Source organism: Alosa pseudoharengus, unplaced genomic scaffold, assembly GCF_046254945.1.
Source record: "Alosa pseudoharengus isolate Yale_2024_CS ecotype anadromous, Long Island Sound unplaced genomic scaffold, YU_APseudo_1.1 YU_APseudo_1.1_scf_1, whole genome shotgun sequence".
Classification (NCBI taxonomy): domain Eukaryota; kingdom Metazoa; phylum Chordata; class Actinopteri; order Clupeiformes; family Clupeidae; genus Alosa; species Alosa pseudoharengus.
This window is the reverse complement of record NW_027468564.1, coordinates 6,695,005-6,714,644: the sequence shown is the minus strand read 5'-3', so window position 1 is coordinate 6,714,644 and position 19,640 is coordinate 6,695,005. Positions and strand designations below refer to the sequence as shown.

General features: G+C 41.9%; 2 protein-coding genes across 6 annotated transcripts in view; both read right to left on the bottom strand.

Moving 5' to 3' along the window:
• Positions 1-19,640, bottom strand: part of LOC143135392 (NACHT, LRR and PYD domains-containing protein 12-like) — a 270,809-nt gene that overhangs the window by 127,817 nt on the left and 123,352 nt on the right. The window lies entirely within an intron of this gene.
• LOC143135848 (protein NLRC3-like) lies at positions 4,132-13,732 on the bottom strand. Of its 3 annotated transcripts, XM_076296162.1 has the most exons (9): positions 13,534-13,732; positions 12,245-12,338; positions 11,336-11,449; positions 9,238-11,052; positions 7,958-8,131; positions 7,515-7,688; positions 6,652-6,825; positions 5,969-6,142; positions 4,132-4,551 (listed from the first exon to the last, which is right to left on the bottom strand). In XM_076296162.1, the coding sequence occupies exons 2-9, from the start codon at positions 12,286-12,288 to the stop codon at positions 4,539-4,541; spliced, it is 2,682 nt and encodes an 893-aa protein (XP_076152277.1). In that variant the 5' UTR covers positions 12,289-12,338; positions 13,534-13,732; the 3' UTR covers positions 4,132-4,538. The 3 variants fall into 3 exon arrangements, with proteins under 3 accessions (XP_076152277.1, XP_076152295.1, XP_076152286.1); XM_076296180.1 differs by lacking the exon at positions 12,245-12,338 and having other exon boundaries at positions 13,534-13,731; XM_076296171.1 differs by lacking the exon at positions 13,534-13,732 and having other exon boundaries at positions 11,336-11,690; positions 12,245-12,335.

Here is a 19,640-nt window from a genome sequence, read left to right as displayed (position 1 = left end):
GTTTGAAATCTACTCATTTCAAATAAATGCTTTATGCACATAATGTAGCAGGCCTATTCTACACATATCAACTTATGAAGAACCGTCACCATGACAACAACGTGTGTTTTTAGTTCATGCAATCAGAATGTAGAATGCTACATGTACAAGTGATTTATAAAGTCTATGTGAATGACCATCAGAATGTAGAATGCTACATGTACAACTGATTTATAAAGTCTATGTGAATGACCAGCAGCAGGAGAGCTGGTCTCTTCCGCGGACTCTGGTGCTTGTGCAGCGTGTGGTCACTAAGTGATCTTGCACAGGGACACAGAGTCTGAGTAGCCAATCTCACACCCTACATAGAGGGGCTCAATGAATGTGGAGGTGAACAGGGACACAGAGTCTGAGTAGCCAAGCTCACATCCTACATAGAGGGGCTCAATGAATGTGGAGGTGAACGTGTGCAGGTGGGTGAGTGGATCCGAGGAGACGCTGTCGAAGGACAGAGTGGCGGCTGGCCAGTCCAGAAACACTCCTGTTCTCCCTCTCCTCCTCTCAGTGTTTTTATACACCACAGCTACCCTCACTTATAGTGGAGAGTTACAATATACAGTATATGTTACATATTGATGGGGCACTAAATTACAATATGGATGTCTACCATTTTACATAGTTGCAGTCTCACAGTTTGCCACCAGGTGACCTCCTGGCTATTCTCTTCACAAACTTGCCTTTGCAGTTTCCCTGTTCACCACTAGAGGCGCTCATCAGCACTCTGGAGTTTAGACAGGGCCGTAACTGTATTTCCCTGTTCATCACTAGAGGCACTCTTCAGCACTCTCTATGGAGTTTAGACAGGGCTGTAACTGTATCCTGTGGTGGAATGTAGTCAGCTGTGGCGATGACTGCCATGAACTCCCAAGGAAGGTAGAATGGATGACACATGATGCTCCAGATGAGGCGAGCAAGAGTGTGACAGGATGGTGATATTTCTGGGATCACACCACTTGCTATTCACCATGACGCAGACACCTCCACCCCAAGAGTGTGATGGTGATATTTCTGGGATCACACCACTTGCTATTCACCATGAAGCAGACACCTCCACCTCTGGATTTACCTGCCTTTAGTGTTCTGTCCACCCGTAGAATGGAGTTTTTGGATGGAGTTAAAGCTTAGTTCGGAACATGGCATCCATGTTTCAGACAGGCAGATGATGTTGCATTCTTGACGTATCTGCAGATATGTTTTGTTGATATCTTATTCTGGCCCTTAAACCCATCTTATTCTCCAGAGACTGAATGTTGGCCAGCAGTATACTTGGCAGAGGAGGACTGTGTGCTTTTTTACTGAGTCTATAACACTTGAACAATATTATCCATTTACATTCATACAATATAACAATATTATCCATTTACATTCATATCTTGCCATATGCTGACAAATACTTTGCCTAATTGCTTGATAGACTGATGAGATACCAGTGCAATCATGGTTGAAAATACTCCCGAAACACAGAGACAACTAAACAAAGTATGTATATATAAAAAAAGTGGATGTTGCTTTATTCCAGACAATAAGCCAACAGTCGTGGAAGGGCATTTCTGAGGTTAAATCTCACTATAATTACTAAAATGTGCAATACATCCCATTACAACCCACTGATTCGATCCATATTCTTACCGTCCACTAGGCTATTTTGGCGTGAACGAAACATGACGTCACTAGAGATCCAATCAGATGCCGAGAGGATTCATGTCAGATTACATTGACTCAGACAAACACTTGTTGGAAATAATCCCCCACACATATACACACACGCACACCCCCTGATATAAACACACATTTTTTCCATACAGGTGTTTGTTTTTTTACAAGAGAGTACATTTATTCAGACAAATACTGTATGTGTGTGTTGGAAATAAACTCCCACCTGACACAAACCACTATCTCCATTTCCTTTATTAACAGCTTACATGGTACAGTACTTCAATGACATCATTCAATGCCATCCTCTCTAACGCACACACACACACACACACACACACAGAAAGACACCAATACACACACATATATTTCACATCCATAGAGGTGTTTTTTTACAGTAAACCTCTAGGACCAACAGCATTTTGACAAGAAAAAAGCAATGCACTGTCATTTCCATTCCATTCCAGTTTGTGTGTGTGTGTGTGCGTGTGTGTGTGTGTGAAAGTAACAATGCACTGTCATTTCCATTCCATTACAGTTTGTGTGTGTGTGTGTGTGTGTGTGTGTGTGTGTGTGTGTGTGTGTGTGTGTGTGTGCGCGCGCGCGCGCGTGTGTGTATGTGTGTGTGTGAAAGTAGCAATCCACTGTCATTTCCATTCCAGTTTGTGTGTGTATGTGCACCTTTCATAGATATCTACACAAATCCAACGGTCCATTAGGTCACATACATCAGAGCAATAGCAAATCCTAACAGTGTGTGTGCTCACATCAGGAGCTGCTGGACAACAGGGTTAGATTCCATCCAGCTTAGGGTCCTGGATCAACACTCTACTGTGTGTGTGTGTGTGTGTGTGTGTGTGTGTGTGTGTGTGTGCTCCCTGACTGCAGACCCTATCCTGCTCAGGGCTGTGTGCATATGCTCACTTCATTGTGTGACCTGCAGTGTGTTGAACTATGTGCTGTTCAGCCCTGCACTCGCCTCCACTTGAACCCGCAAACAGCAGCACCACGGATCGGGAGTCCAGCTGAACTAAGAGCCCAGGATGCTAACTCTCTCACTCACTCAACTCTTACACTCTAAAAAACATTGGGTTAAAAACAACCCAATTTCAACCCATCCACTGGGTAAATAGTGGTCGAGCCCAGCACTGAGTTATATTAGCCCCGAAAATTGGGTTGTTCGGTCAACCCAATGAGTTGGGTTGATAGTCTAACCCAAACATTGGGTTATCGTAACAAAACTGTTAGGTTAAACCTACATAATTGTTGGGTAGGCTTATCTTATACAACCCAGGATTTATATTATTTTCACTGTCATCTCTGGGTTATGCTGACCTAATTTATGGGTTATTCTAAGTATCTTATTTTTCTCCTTAATCCAATCACTATTAATTGATAATAATTCAAATAAATGTTTGCAAATCATTAATGTTACAATATAATGTTTTAAAATCCATCCAATGGGCAACAATAGCCATGCAATTAAATAAAACAGTTCGACATTTATTTATTTGGCAGTTTATTTTTTGAACAGATAGCTAGAAAAAGCTTGGGATACTTCCATGAAGGCAGGCAGATTCCACCGTCCGTTTTGGGGATCACCCCTGTGAATCAAAGGGAAAAAAAGAGTGCATTAATCACTGTTATTTTCAGAACTTTATCTCAAGATTTTCATGAACCATTATCATTGAATGATGTTGACAAACATAAAAAATCCACCAGGAGACAAAATATTAGCACAACACACTCGGAAACCATGACCACCTATGCAGTAACTTGTAGCTTCTAGTTCTAGATGCTAACGTTACCGGGTAACGTTATCTAAATGACTGTCTGATAGTGCTACTAGAACCAGAGCCCGTCTTCTCTGCTACAACCAAAAACACCCAGTAACGTTAAGTTACATGGCTATAATATGAAGCTACCCTGAATGAATTAATAAGATGTTGTTTGCCATTATTATTACCGTATGTGTGGCTTGTGAAGAGACTAACATTACTTCAACTGTGTTGGCTAATATTAGCTGACAAACGTTAGCTGCAACCATAGTCTAGGCTACAACCACCACGAAGCATATTTAATTAGCATTGATGCTAGCTATATGGTCTGCTAATGTCAACCAGCTTGGTATGCTCATTAAGTTCGTTGTAAAAGTTTGTTTTCTTTCTGTCAGCAGTTCATACCCAGTGAACAAAGAACTATGTTTTTATGAGTCTGTGTATTTAACATGAACAGTAATTGTAAGTTAATGTTAGCTAACGTTAGTTAGCATGAATGACACAATTGTTAACCTGTTTGAGGCTGAACGAAATTGGCAGGCAGAATATCCATTCATATCATGAAGGGTAGCTTCTACATATCTGGGTGGACTTTTAAAATCAGTCTGGATAAAACATTTTAAAAAAAGTTAAAGATACATACCTTACGAAATCGTCTGATTTCCATTGCATGCTGACAGCTGGTGGACTGGACGGTTGGAAGAATAACGATGTTTTTTCGAACTCTCAAATAACTATGCAGCTGTGTTAAAGTCACCCAGTGCTGGGTAGTATACTCCACGTCAGATGGGAGAGAGGAGGGGCGCTGTCCTAAACTATCAACCCAACAAGCTGGGTTACAGAAAATAACCCAACATGAGTAAAAACAACCCCACAAAATGCCCTGACAGTCTCAACCCAACGTTTGGGTTGAGAAAATAACCCAGTATTTTTTAGAGTGTAAGGCGTCGGGAGGGACGTGTACCAACATACATGCGGCACAGCTATGGAACAGATGGCTACTGTTCCACTGGGGTTCTGCACCACAGACCCCATCCAGTTCAGGCTGTTGGATCTACACACTGATGCTCAGTATTGCCACCTGCAGGATAACGGAAGGAAGATGATCATCAATCAGTGTCCATGACAACCGTTTCCTACTGAGTCAGACCGCATGAGAGACAGAGGGCTCTATAGACCTCTGAAGTTTGCCTACAAAAAAGAACCAAAACGGACATCTTTGCCCATATAAGGAGATCCGGTTGGCAAGTTGCATTGCAAGTTAGCTCTGGGGTAGCAAAAATCTAAGTGTGCCGCCCTCACGTACCGGAGATTACAGTATCCACTCGAAGGCAGAGGACAAAAGTTTGTCTAGGAAAACGTCTGCATTTCAGACTTTTTTCATCCCCGCGAGAGTTTAACAGGTGCGATAATTCAAAATTCCCATGTTATTTTCCCAAAGGAAAAATCACCAGATACCGGATGTAAAAGATGGCAGCTTTTTTGTAGGCGAACTTCAGAGGTCTATTGTGACATCAGTAACAGCAGCCATAAGAAACACATTCACACACTTGACACACTGCAGCAGAAACAGGAAGGGTGGAGCTAAAAAGTCAGACACCTAATCAGTCTAATCAGAAGCACTTAAAGAGTGGCGTCAGACTCGACCAATAGGGATGGCTGCACATTCCCTTCATGGTGTGTGTGACCTGACTTGTGTTAAACAGTCCTTCACTGGGTTTGAACCTGTGACCTTGGGCATGGGAGCCTGAGACACATTAAGATCATTAGGATTAGCACTCTTTCATTGGCATTACAGCCTATTGGGTTTGTAAATAACCCTGAAACATTTGTTACTTCAGAAAAAAAGAAACAGACAGAAAAACAAATATCAAAGAAAGACGTTGATGACAAGAGGAAAAAGGGTGAGAAGTGTGGGCTGAGACAGAAGAACACAACTGCACAAAGACATATGAGAAGATGAGAAAGAACTTCAACACATTTCTGTCCGGCCATTTTAAACAACCAGGCTACCATTTCAAAGAGAGATATGGCATTTTAAACAACCAGGCTACCATCTCAAAGAGAGATATGGCATTTTAAACAACCAGGCTACCATCTCAAAGAGAGACATGGCATTTTAAACAACCAGGCTACCATCTCAAAGAGAGACATGGCATTTTAAACAACCAGGCTACCATCTCAAAGAGAGACATGGCATTTTAAACAACCAGGCTACCATCTCAAAGAGAGATATGGCAAGAAAAGTAAAATACAAAGAAAGAAGGAAGGAAAAATTAAGGAAAGAAAAAGAGGAGGTTGGACAGACAACAAAAGGCAAAAAAAGGTGTGTGTGTGTGAGAGAGAGAGAGACAGAGAATGAAGGATGGATGGATGAGTAAAAGCAGAGGGACCTAGAAGAAACAGACAGAAGAGAGAGAGGACCGAAAAATAAAAGACAGGCATGTTGGGTCTCATGTTGTAAAGACCTGAGTGACATGTTTGAGATATTTACTCACTGTAATTCCTCCAGTTTACGGTGTGGGTCCTTCACTAAAGCAATGAGCTGCTCTACATCTGATTCACTCAGGTCATTGACCGACAGGTCCAGGTATTTGAGACTTGAGGAGTGTGAGGTCAGAGCAGATACCAGATGTGAGCAGCTCTTATCTGTCAGATTGCAGCCCATTAGCCTGAAACAGAATGCTCTGAATGTTAATCACCCTCTTGTTCTACCACCCTCTCTTTCTCACATTCCACCCCCCCTCCCCCCGCCCCCAGACACTCACACACACACACACACACACACACACACACACACTCCTTCCCTTGCAAAAATAAATACATACTGTACATATATCCTCACAAAAACACTCTCCCATACATTCTACCATACATTCTAAATAAGCTCTTAAACACGCTGGCTTCAATTCTGCCTTCAACACCATCCAGGCCTGTCAGATAATCAGATGATCAGGACACTCACACAATCAGTCAGACCACCATCAGTTTGAGTGGGTCTGTGTCCTGTTAGAGTGGGTCTGTAACAACCTCCACTACCACCACTGGAGCCCCAAAGGGGGGTGTCCTGAAGCTCTTCCTTTTCACACCAACCACTGTGAACATCCTTCACTAGTCACTACACACGTGACACAACACACACACGGAGACACACAAATCCACTACATGAAATGATGCTTACTGTAGTTCCTCCAGTTGGCAGTTTTGATGACACAGAGCAGAAGATAACAGTTCCACTCCTGAGTCCAGCAGCTCATTGCCACTCAGGTGCAGCTGTCTGAGACTTGAGGAGTGTGAGGTCAGAGCAGAGGTCAGATAAGAACAGCTCTTCTCTGTCAGATGACACTTAAACAGCCTGAAACAGAATGATCAGAATATTAATAACATATTTTTTCTCTGTCTCTGCATTCCTGTGTTTCAAAACACAAACAACGCCATACAATCCTTCTAACCTACCTTTACCCCCCCCCCCCCCCCCCCACACACACACACACTTATCTTTCCCCACACACACTCCCTCACACACCTCTTACACACAAGTACTATCTCTCTTCAACCAATGCTGTTATCTGAAACATGGAATTGCTTCTTTAGGACTTCAACTTGCACATTCTGCAAAAAAACGAAAATAACTAACTTTGAAAAAAAAAAATTCAACGTAGTTTTTCGCGACTTGCGTCTCTGCGCCTTGCACCTGGAATTCACATGCCTGGTCACATATATTTCCCCACACACACTCCCTCACACACCTCTTACACACATGTACTATCTCTCTTCAACACACTCAAACACATTCTCACTCACTCTCTCTCTCTCACACACACATTTACCACCTTCCCTACACACTCTCTCTCCCACACACTCACACACACATTCACACTTTCTCAGTTATCCACACACACCCTCTCTCAGACACTAAACACACCTCATACAAACAAAGCCCCCCTCACACACGCATACATACACACACACAAACTCACACACTTACAGTACACACACACACATACACATCCTTCTTTCACACAAACATGAAGTTATACTTACTCAAGTTTCTCCAGTTTGCAGTTTTGATGACAAAGAGCAGAACATAACAGTTCCACTCCTGAGTCCAGCAGCTCATTCTCACTCAGGTTCAGCCGTCTGAGACTTGAGGAGTGTGCGGTCAGGGCAGAGACCAGATAGGAACAGCTTGTCTCTGTCAGATCACATTCAGTCAACCTGAAACAGAACATTGTTATCTGAATCACATATCTTCTACTCACCTCTACTCGCCCCCACACACACTCCAGTCTAAAAACTCACACTCACTTTCTCTCTAACCTAAACACACACTCTTTCAAGGAGGCGTACATTCTCTCCACTATCTGCTGTCTTACATTTACCAAAACACCCCTCACTAACTTTCACACACACACACACACACACGCACACGCACACACATACACATCCCTCTCTCAAACAAACTCACTATATGAAATTATACTTACTTTAGTTCCTCCAGTTTGCAGTTTTGATGACAAAGTGCAGAACATAAAAGTTCCACTCCTGAGTCCAGCAGCACATTGTAACTCAGGTCCAGCAGTCTGAGACTTGAGGAGTGTGCGGTCAGAGCAGAGGCCAGATAAGAACAGCTCTTCTCTGTCAGTTTACATCGAATCAGCCTAAAACAGATTGATAGATCGGAATATTACAGTAATCACCTATACTCTCACACACACAAAAAACACACACACACACACACACACACACACACACACACACACACCAGAGCTAGTGAGCGGAGCTGAGCGGTGCGAATATCCCGCTCCTTGCTCAGGTGACTGTTCACTCGGCCGCTCCTCTGCTCAAGTTCGCATCAGGACGCTCCAGTCAAAATTTTCCCAGTGAAAGCGCTCCATGCTTGCTCCAATTTAAGAGAGGGAGAAATAATCTACATGACGAATTGTCACCTTAAACAAAAAAACTTTAATCCCAAAGAACTAAGAGCAACGGCAATATATTTCACTCATAGAGAACATTTATTTTAAAAGATAGTGCAACACTGATATTGCAACAATGAACAATCTTGACAACATCAATACACATAAACCTAAAACTAAAAGAATCAGTGGGATTAATTGCCTAAAGAATACAGGCTTAGCATTCAAGTTTTACTTTAGCCTTCTACTTGATATGAGGCATATTCAAATTCCTCATGTTTTTCTTTGCTCTCCGTAGCACACACTCATGTTTCTGCAAAATATGTCTTCTTATATTCCAAAATGAATCTTTACTCAATGAAACAGTGTCACCACATGGTTGTTCTTGCTCTACATTGTTAGTATATATTTGTTTTGTAGGAATAGCACACTTGTATGACTACTGGGTTTCCTTTCTAAAATATTTAGCGAACTACATCCCCATCAACGAACTTACAATGGCCAATCTTTGAAATTTAACGGTCTTGGTTTTATTAGGAAGACGTGAATTCTGGGTGGATATGGGCATGCCTCAGACTCGTGGAGTGAGCGGTATCGGAGCGAAATTGGAGCGGAACAGAGCGTCCGCTCCGGCCTCTAAATTAAAAACGCTCCAACAAAACTCCATCCACTCCGCTCCTCACTCTCCGCTCCACTCACTAGCTCTGACACACACACACACACATACACACACACACACACACACACACACACACACACACACACACACACACACACACACACACACAAACACACAAACACACAAACACATATTCACAAATATGCTGTATAAACACAGTGTTTCTTACTCAGCTAATGTGGATGTTGTGACCACTGGCACCAGCCTCTGAAGAACATCATCTGGACTGAGGAGTTCAGTCTGATCTTTCTCTGGAGTCTTTATGTACTTCTGCAGGTCAAACTCAGCCAGCTGCTCTTCTGACATCTTTAATTCAAATCTCTTAATCTCCCACTCCCCTGGTAAGAGCATGTCTACACCCAGAGTTCCTGAGCTCCTCTTCTCCTCCACTACAGCATGGTGATTCAGCTCATTCAGACAGTAGAACAGGTTGATTCTTCTGTCTGAGCTACTCTGATCTCTGATCTTCTGTTTGATATACTGGACTGTTGGCTCTGAGCTATCTGATTGGCTACTGCTCAGTGGCAGCATGTGCTTTAAGAGAATCTGATTGGACTCCAGTGAGAGGCCCAGAAGGAAGCGGAGGAAAAGGTCCAGGTGTCCATTCTTACTCTGTAAGGCGAGATCCACTGCAGTCTTGTGTAGGTCATGAAGTGTTGCATCTCTGAACAGAGCAGAGAGCTGAGGGGTTTGCTGTTGGTCAGACATGTTTCTCTGTCTGTTGCTAAAGCACAGGAAGACATAAGAAGCTCCAAGAAACTCTTGGACGCTCAGATGCACAAAGCTGAATACCTTCCCCTGGTACAGTCCAGACTCCTCTCTGAAGATCTGAGTACACACACCTGAGTACACTGATGCTTCTGTGACATCAATGCCACACTCTCTCAGGTCTTCCACATAGAATATCAGATTGCCCTTCTCCAGCTGATGGAAAGCCAGTTTCCCCAGTTTGAAAATCACCTCTTCATCACTCTCATTTCTCTCTGTGTACTTGTACTTTTTCATGTTTGTCTGGATGATCAGGAAGCGTGTGTACATCTGAGTCAGAGTCCTTGGCATTTCTAAACTCTCTGATTCCTCTGATGTTCTCACTACAACAGTGGCTGAAATCCAGCAGAAGACTGGAATGTGGCACATGATGTAGAGGCTCCTGGATGACTTCAGGTGTGTGATGGTTCTGCTAGCCAGGTTCTCAACACTAAGTTGTCTCCTGAAGTACTCCTCTTTCTGTGGGTCGTTGAATCCTTTTATTTCTGTCACCTGGTCCACGCATTCAGAAGGGATCTGATTTGCTGCTGCTGGTCGGGTGGTGATCCAGAGGAGAGCAGAGGGAAGCAGATTCCCCTTGATGAGATTTGTCAGCAGCACGTCCATTGAGGCTGGCTCTGTCACATCACAACACCTTGGGTTGGAGCGGAAATCTAGAGGAAGTCGACACTCATCCAGACCATCAAAGATGAACATGATTCTGTGCTTGGAACTGGCAAAGACTCTTGAATCTTTTATTTCTGAGGAGAAGTGCTGAATGAGATCCACCAGACTGAATTTTTTCTCCTTCATCAGGTTCAGCTCCCGGAAAGGAAGAGGAAATATGAAGTGGACATCCTGATTGGCTGTTCCTTCAGCCCAGTCCAGAATGAACTTCTGCACAGATACCGTTTTTCCAATGCCAGCCACTCCCTTTGTCAGAACTGTTCTGATTACTTTGTCTTGCCCAGATAAAGGTTTAAAGATGTCATTACTTTTGATGGATCTGCCTTGTGCTGCTTTTCTCCAGGATGCCCTCTCTATCTGTCTGACCTCATGTTCATCATTGACCTCTCCTCCTCCCCCCTCTGTGATGTAGAGCTCTGTGTAGATCTCCTGGAGGAGTCTGGTGTCTCCCTGCTGCGTGATTCCCTCAATCAGACACTGAAACTTCTTCCGCAGGTGGGATTTGTGAATCTGCTGCACTTCCACATATTTTACTTGACCTGGTTGGAATCTGTGTAAAAAAAGAAAGAAAAATAAACACATAAGCCATTTACATGCTTTTCAGATTTTCTAGTATGTCCTCAGAGTGCTCTGTGCTGGTTAGCATCGGTCAAGCAGGAATGAATTATAGCTTTCAGACTCACAGGACATTCTAACAAATACTGTATGTATGATCACTGTTTCCCTCATGTGACTCATGCTAAATTGACTTGCAGGGACTTGAAGAACTAAAAAAAAAAACGCCATTAATAACAAAATAATAACAAAATTATTCCCATCACTGATTATCTTACTGTCCAGTAGATGAGTCTCCCTCTATAAATTTGACTGGCCAATCCTTAGATCGATCACTCTTCATGGACACACAGCTGGGTGTAGGGGAGTGTGACCTCTTCTTCCTTTTTGGACTACAGCAAAACAAATATCATTAGCTATACAACACACACACACACACACACACACACACACACACACACACACACGGACACACGGACACACACACACACACACACACACACACACACACACACACACACACACACACACACACACACACACACACACACACAGCATAAAAATAGGATCTTCATGGACACACAGCTGGGTGTAGGGGAGTGTGACCTCTTCTTTTTCTTTTTCTTTTTTGGACTGCAGCAAAAACACACACCATATATAACACAGAGATATTTATTATTATTGTATAAGCATAAGTAAGTATATATACTACTTTTTATCCCAATCCTTGAATTAGTGAAACACACTCAGCACACAGTGAACACACAGTGAGGTGAAGCACACACTAATCTGCTGCCTGCAACAACAGCGGCGCTCGGGGAGCAGTGAGGGGTTAGGTGCCTTGCTCAAGGGCACTTCAGCCGTGCCTACTGGTCAGGGTTCGAACCGGCAACCCTCCGGTTACAAGTCCAAAGTACTAACCAGTAGGCCATGGCTGCCCTCCCATTTGTAATGGTCTTACACACCATATATAACACACAGATATGTATTATTATTATTATTATTATTATTATTATTATTATTATTATTATTATTATTATTATTGTTGTTGTCTTACACACCATATAAGCGACCTTGGGTGCTTTGAAAGGCGCTATGTAACAAATAAAATGAATTATTATTATTATTATTATTATTATTATTATTATATAACACACAGATATTTATTATTATTGTTGTTATCTTACCACAGCGACTCAGAATCATGGTCTTCTTTTTCACTGGAACTCATTTTAGGCAAACAAACCCCTTTTCCCAGGGTCTCCTTTTCCTGGTCATACACTGGAGAGTGCCAATGGGAAAGATCAACATTCACAGGTCATGTAAAGTCATGAGTATGATTTAATTTGTATGCCATTATTCAGTAGTGGATGCCAATATGTACTGTAGTCATCAGTAGCGGCTGGTGGTTGAAAGCAGATATGAAGCACAACGTTGCTTATTTCGTTACTGAGAGATGTCTTTTCAATTATCAACACCACACACTAAACTGCATGCCTGGTTTTCTGCACATCAGCTCCCCCATCCCTAACTCAGACTCTAAGCCTCCATCACCCAACCCTAAACTTGACCAGACTTTTAATCTGATTTACATTTTGCCATTTATACTGTAACAACACCATATCTCTTTCATTTAAAGGAGCTTTATGAGGAACGTTATTTCCTGCAGTAACTCTGCACCTCTTTAGACTCCAGGCAACTCTTTTAAACCAGCCAAACCACTGCAGCATAACTCTCGCTATTCCCCTCCAGCCACCCCTCCCTCATGACGACCCCATACCTGTTTTATAGCTTTTTACCCCAGAGAGTTTATGATGGATATCACAGTACAATTCAGATTATTAACATATTGTCCAATGTCCTCAGTCATCAGATATAAACAACTGTACAACCACAAAAAAAAAGTTAATTAAAGGAGAAATCTTTTCACATAGATCTCCACTTCTCGATGTCATTGAGTACTATCAGTACTCGCTGGATTTCTCCATTAACAGTGTTTGTGTGTGTGTGTTTGTGTGTGTGTGTGTGTGTGTGTGTGTGTGTGTGTGTGTGTGTGTGTGTGTGTGTGTGTGTGTGTGGTGTGTGTGTATGTGTTCTATCGAGTGTGTTCTCACCAAACTGGTGAGATTATGAACATGACCATCTGTGTGGCATGAGCCTACAGTACATCATTGAAAAATACAATTCAGATTATTAACATATTGAACAGGACACAATGCATCCACATAATTTGCAGAATGTGCTCCATGAAAACTGCACATGTCCTTTTCAGAGATACCTGTTTTATAGCTTTTTACCCAAGAGAGTTTATGATGGATATCACAGTACAATTCAGATTATTAACATATTGCACAGAGCACCATTCACAACATGAAGTCATAAAGCTGAGCAGATAACACAGAGACACAGCAAAGACTGACAGCATTGAAACCAGCTTGAACCGGCCTGTAAATGATGAATAGATAGAGAAACTTACAGTGATTTATGATTGTTTCAGGAGTTTGATTTTCTAATATCCATTTCCTTGTAGTTCAGCTGCTCTCTGTCAGCAACTGGTTAAACTATGTCAGTCCCAGACATATTCAGAGAGATAAGAAAACCAGCTGAACTTGTTCTGTTGTCAAACTCATGTGAAGTTAACCCTTTCACTTCCTCACAATGTTGCATGAAGGAACACACAGAGACAGAAAGGCAAAGATGGTGGGGGTCCTTCAGCTTCAGTCCTGATTCTCCAGGATGCCTGCACTAGTGTCCAGATATATTGTACAAAATGATGGTTCCATGCTATCCATGTGGGGCTACATGCCCGCCAAGTTGTGTACCCCGGTCTTTCAGTGTCCCGGGAATCCTTGACGGAAAATTGGCCATGCAAAAAAAAAAAAAAAAATATCTGACTAAACCTAGCTTCGCTGCGCGGCGATCATAATAAACAGAATGACAAACAGATAAAGACAAAGATAAACACATTTTAAAGAAAGAAACGGGAGTCAAAAGGAAAACAAGAAACAAAATGACAAACAGAAAGATAAACAAATATTAAAGGAAGAAGCAGAATTATAAACAAAAAGATAAACACATTTTAAAGACACAGGAGTCAAGAGGAAAAGGGGGGAGAAGCAGAAGTACACAACCAAGCACACACATATGAGGAGTAAAAGATGAGGATACAACCAAGCACACACACATGAGGAGTAAAAGATGAGGATACAACCAAGCACACACATATGAGGAGTAAAAGATGAGGATACAACCAAGCACACACATATGAGGAGTAAAAGATGAGGATACAACCAAGCACACACATATGAGGAGTAAAAGATGAGGATACAACCAAGCACACACATATGAGGAGTAAAATATGAGGATACAACCAAGCACACACATATGAGGAGTAAAAGATGAGGATACAACCAAGCACACACATATGAGGAGTAAAATATGAGGATACAACCAAGCACACACATATGAGGAGTAAAATATGAGGATACAACCAAGCACACACATATGAGGAGTAAAAGATGAGGATACAACCAAGCACACACATATGAGGAGTAAAATATGAGGATACAACCAAGCACACACATATGAGGAGTAAAAGATGAGGATACAACCAAGCACACACATATGAGGAGTAAAATATGAGGATACAACCAAGCACACACATATGAGGAGTAAAAGATGAGGATACAACCAAGCACACACATATGAGGAGTAAATGATGAGGATACAACCAAGCACACACATATGAGGAGTAAATGATGAGGATACAACCAAGCACACACATATGAGGAGTAAATGATGAGGATACAACCAAGCACACACATATGAGGAGTAAATGATGAGGATACAACCAAGCACACACATATGAGGAGTAAAAGATGAGGATACAACCAAGCACACACATATGAGGAGTAAAAGATGAGGATACAACCAAGCACACACATATGAGGAGTAAAAGATGAGGATACAACCAAGCACACACATATGAGGAGTAAAAGATGAGGATACAACCAAGCACACACATATGAGGAGTAAAAGATGAGGATACAACCAAGCACACACATATGAGGAGTAAAAGATGAGGATACAACCAAGCACACACACATGAGGAGTAAAAGATGAGGATACAACCAAGCACACACACATGAGGAGTAAAAGATGAGGATACAACCAAGCACACACACATGAGGAGTAAAAGATGAGGATACAACCAAGCACACACACATGAGGAGTAAAAGATGAGGATACAACCAAGCACACACATATGAGGAGTAAAAGATGAGGATACAACCAAGCACACACACTTGAGGAGTAAAAGATGAGGAAGAACTTTAACACGTTTCTGTCAGGCCATTTTAAACAACTAGGCAATCATTTTCAGAGAGCGATATAACAAGAAAGCAGAATAGAAAGGAAGAGAGAAAGAAAGAAAGAAAGAAAGAAAGAAAGAAAGAAAGAAGGAAAAATAAAAAATACAAAAATAAAGATATGAAGATATGTTAGTCAGAAAAAGACATCTCAAACTGTGTCTGATGTGAAGAATTGCCTAAGCAAATATACCACATGGTGTAAAGAGGCTTTAGAAACTCAAACTACGTTGCTGGAAATGCCTTTTCCAGACCCTGAACACGACAACCAACACAATTGGCTTGCACAGAAAACAGAGGAAATAAATCAATACATTTGAGAATGACGTGAAGCAATGGTTGGATGCTGCTGCTGCAAAACAGCACAATGGGAATCTGGATGTGCTGTCTATAGACCCTTTCAAGAGAGTTCCATTATCAGCATCATAGTTGGCCCCACAAGGCTTCCGTTTTAACATTCCATATGTTATCTTAATGCAGAGGAAGTAGATTGGGAACCAAATAGAATGTTCAAGCATTGTTTTAGTTTTTATTGTTGAAAGGGTCTATAACACATTCTGACATAAGGCCTCAAGATACTATATCCAATGTTTCAAGTAAAGTGTCAAAACACAAAGGTCACTCTTCTGTTCATTCAAAGGCTTCCAAAGTTATTTCTGTATGTTCAAAGGCAAAGGCTGAAAGGGCTGCACTTTTACAGTCTGCAGGTGCTTTGAGAAAAATGTATGACATTGACGCTGAAGAAGAAGCCCTTCAAATTGAAAAGGCAAAGGGAACAGCTAGAGGTTGAGGCCAGGTTGGCTGCAAAGGGAACAGCTAGAGGTTGAGGCCAGGTTGGCTGCAAAGGGAACAGCTAGAGGTTGAGGCCAGGTTGGCTGCTGCTACAGCTAAACTGTATGTGTTTGAAAATGTGTGTGGTGGTGAAGATGTAGATGAATATGAGGAGGATAATGGAGAAGATGCCTTGATAGCCTATCTTCATGCTCATTTGAAATCACAAACATCATTATTTGAACACAGCTCCTGTCTTGTCATGAATGCTTCATGCTCATTTGAAATCACAAACATCAAGTTATTTGTCTTGCGACTTTCCTTAAACTGTCTCTTTCCAACAGGACTAACAACCTGAAACAGAAAAGCTTCACCTCATTGCACACACAAACCCTCACCTTATTACACACACACACACACACACACACACACACACACACACACACACACACACACACACACACACAGTAAGATTGTGAGATTCCTTCATGTCATTTGTGCTGTCACTGTAACAGAGGTTGTCTCTCCCCTCCCTTGATCACTCTGCGTTGTGTTAATTGTGGGAATGATGGACGCCACAACCGACCTTTGCTTTTGATATTTATTTATTTATAGCTCTCTCTTCACATTTGCAGTCAATTCACACTGAATGTCTGTAAGCTAACTAGCTTAACACTATGGGACTACACCTGCAGCGACACTTGCAGACTGTAGCATGTGGAACTCGTGTAACGTGCATTGTGCACCGAGCTAATATAAAAACGGTGATTAAAACAATGTAACTCGTGTAACATGCATTGTGCACTGAGCTAATATAAAAACGGTGATTAAAACAACGTAACTCGTGTAACGTGCATTGTGCACTGAGCTAATATAAAAACGGTGATTAAAACAACGTAACTCGTGTATAAGGTGTGCAACACCAGACATCAGTTCTATGTGAAAAAAGCATGATACAATTAACCATGAAAGCATAAACAAAAGATACGATGCATTGTATGCAAGACACATACATGTACCTCTGCATCAGGACAGTTGCAAAAGAGGCAGAGCAGAGGGCTACATGAAAACTTAAGGGGTCTCCAGCGTGGGAACCAACTTCCAACCCAAGTCACCCCCCCCCCCCCCAACACACACACACACACACACACACACACACACACGTGGGAAAACTGCAAAATTGCACAGAACATGCAGAAAAATATAGGAAAATTCAGGGAAGCATAATTACATCACCACTAAACAACTTCATAGCTTTGTTTTGCAGGGATTGTAATATACATTTCAGTCAAGACTACTTAGTTAATTAGTCCAGACAGTTAAATACTATTTGTAATGCATAATGTTTCATTTGGCGGTATGGCTCTGTTCTGGGAGCCCCCTGCCCTTCCACATGTAAACATGAAAAGCCTAAGACAGAGAGAGCAGCAGATAAACCCCCCATGGAGTACAGAACAGAGCAGCCATCAATGCAGCAACTAGACATTGATAAGGCAGATGAGGAGGAGATGGAGTACACACCAGGCATCAATGCAGCAACTAGACATTGATAAGGCAGATGAGGAGGAGATGGAGTACACACCAGGCATCAATGCAGCAACTAGACATTGATAAGGCAGATGAGGAGGAGATGGAGTACAGAACAGAGCAGACATCAATGCAGCAACTAGACATTGATAAGGCAGATGTGTGAGGAGGAGATGGAGTACAGAACAGACCAGGCATCATCAACACTAAACAACCTCAAAGCTTTCACAGTTCTGCAGAGATTGTAATGAACATTGGTGGTAGAATTGTAGTGTTCTTACACAAATGAATGGCAATAGTCATACGGAACAGTTGTTGGGTGTATCTTACCCTGGTTGCTGCATGAGGTAGCACTGTTCTCCATCAGAACTGTGTTTGATCTCCTTCTGTGAACTGTCTGTGTGTTTGCAGCTCTGGGCCCAGAGGAAGGCGGTAAAAGGGACTTGGTAAGTAGCGTTAAGAGAACCCAGGCCATCTGTACTGAAAAAGCTCAAACAATATCAGTTATTAGATTTGATTAGTTTAGATTCAACTTTATTGTCATTTAGCAGAGTACAGGTACAGAGCCAATGAAATGCAGTTGACATCCAACTGGAAGTGCAAAGAAGCATTAAGTACCAAGTGCAGGTAGAGTATGGCTGTGTAGACAATAGAGATTAATAATGTACAGTGTATAGTTGGATAAATACAGGTTTCCAGATGACATGTCTACAGAGATAAATAGCGTATATATGTTGAGTATAAATAGACATTCTATATAACTAATATATATATATATATATATATATAACATAATCTTGCACCCTCTTATCTTTCAAACCTCCTGACCCCTTACCAACCTACCCGCACCTTACGCTCCACTGATGCCCACCTCCTATCCACCCCCACTACACATCTCCGTTCCATGGGTGACAGGGCTTTTAGCGTGGCTGGCCCCCAAACTCTGGAACTCCCTTCCACTCCCACAGACTCTGTGGTTAATTAATCTGAATTAATCGCATGCATCCATTTTTGCTATGAACATAATTATCTTAAAATCAATTTTGTCAGATGAGTGAATCAATGAAGAGCCAAACCATCATTATACAACATCATTATAGACTTTAAAGATCAACGTCTCTCTTTTATTATAATTTTCCCTTTGGCTCAGGCATCAGCGTAGTTCCTGGTGTCAGATTTTTAGTATGATGCAAATGACTGAAGTTACTACTCACTGTCAATGGCATGTGCAGAGTAAGCTACCCTAACACCAAGGTAATGTGTGGTATACCCCCCATGATTTATCCTTTTTTGGACATTCAAACATGTTGTAGATTTTTGTTCACATAATTATTAGGTTGTTACCTTTTCTATCCAGTAGGTGGCAGTCCAGGATAAGAGAACGCAGGGCTCTGAGAAAACGAGACAAAAAAAGCAGCATAGCCTACAAGTGCGAATCGAAATGCAATGTGTGAAGTTATTGGAATGGAAATAAATGTAACCACCTTCAACATACATTTGAAGACATTTTGTTTCAAGTGTGCAACAAATGTAGTCAATTTAGTAAGGGAGTTTGTCGGTTAGTTAGTTAGTCAGTCGTAGGGTAGGCCTAGGCTAAGCAAACAATACACTACGTTAGCAAAGTAACTTTAACAAGGCTGGCAGCTAGCATTATCATCATCAAGAGGTGTGCTAACTTGTGGGCCTACGTCCAGATTGCTTTGCATTGAGGTGATACCAGAGCCAGGCTACCTATTAAACATGCTCTGGTGATATTTCAGACTTGACGAACTCCCATGGTAGGCAACGGGAATTCCTTACCACAGAAATAGTAGATGGATCCTTCTGTAAACAGGATTTGTCTGGGCGTTCTTATAAAACAGGCTAAACGTTTCATTCAAAGCAGCTTTCTCGTCTGCGTCCTTCAGTCACTATAGCC

Excerpts from the sequence above, each read along its gene's own strand:
- LOC143135848 (XM_076296162.1), bottom strand. The coding sequence starts at position 12,288 with ATGAGTTCCAGTGAAAAAGAAGACCATGATTCTGAGTCGCTGTG. Across the intron at positions 6,826-7,514 it reads TGCAAACTGGAGAAACTTGA|GCTGTTTAAGTGTCATCTGA; the intron begins GTAAGTATAACT and ends ATTCTGTTTCAG. Across the intron at positions 6,143-6,651 it reads TGCCAACTGGAGGAACTACA|GCTAATGGGCTGCAATCTGA; the intron begins GTAAGCATCATT and ends ATTCTGTTTCAG.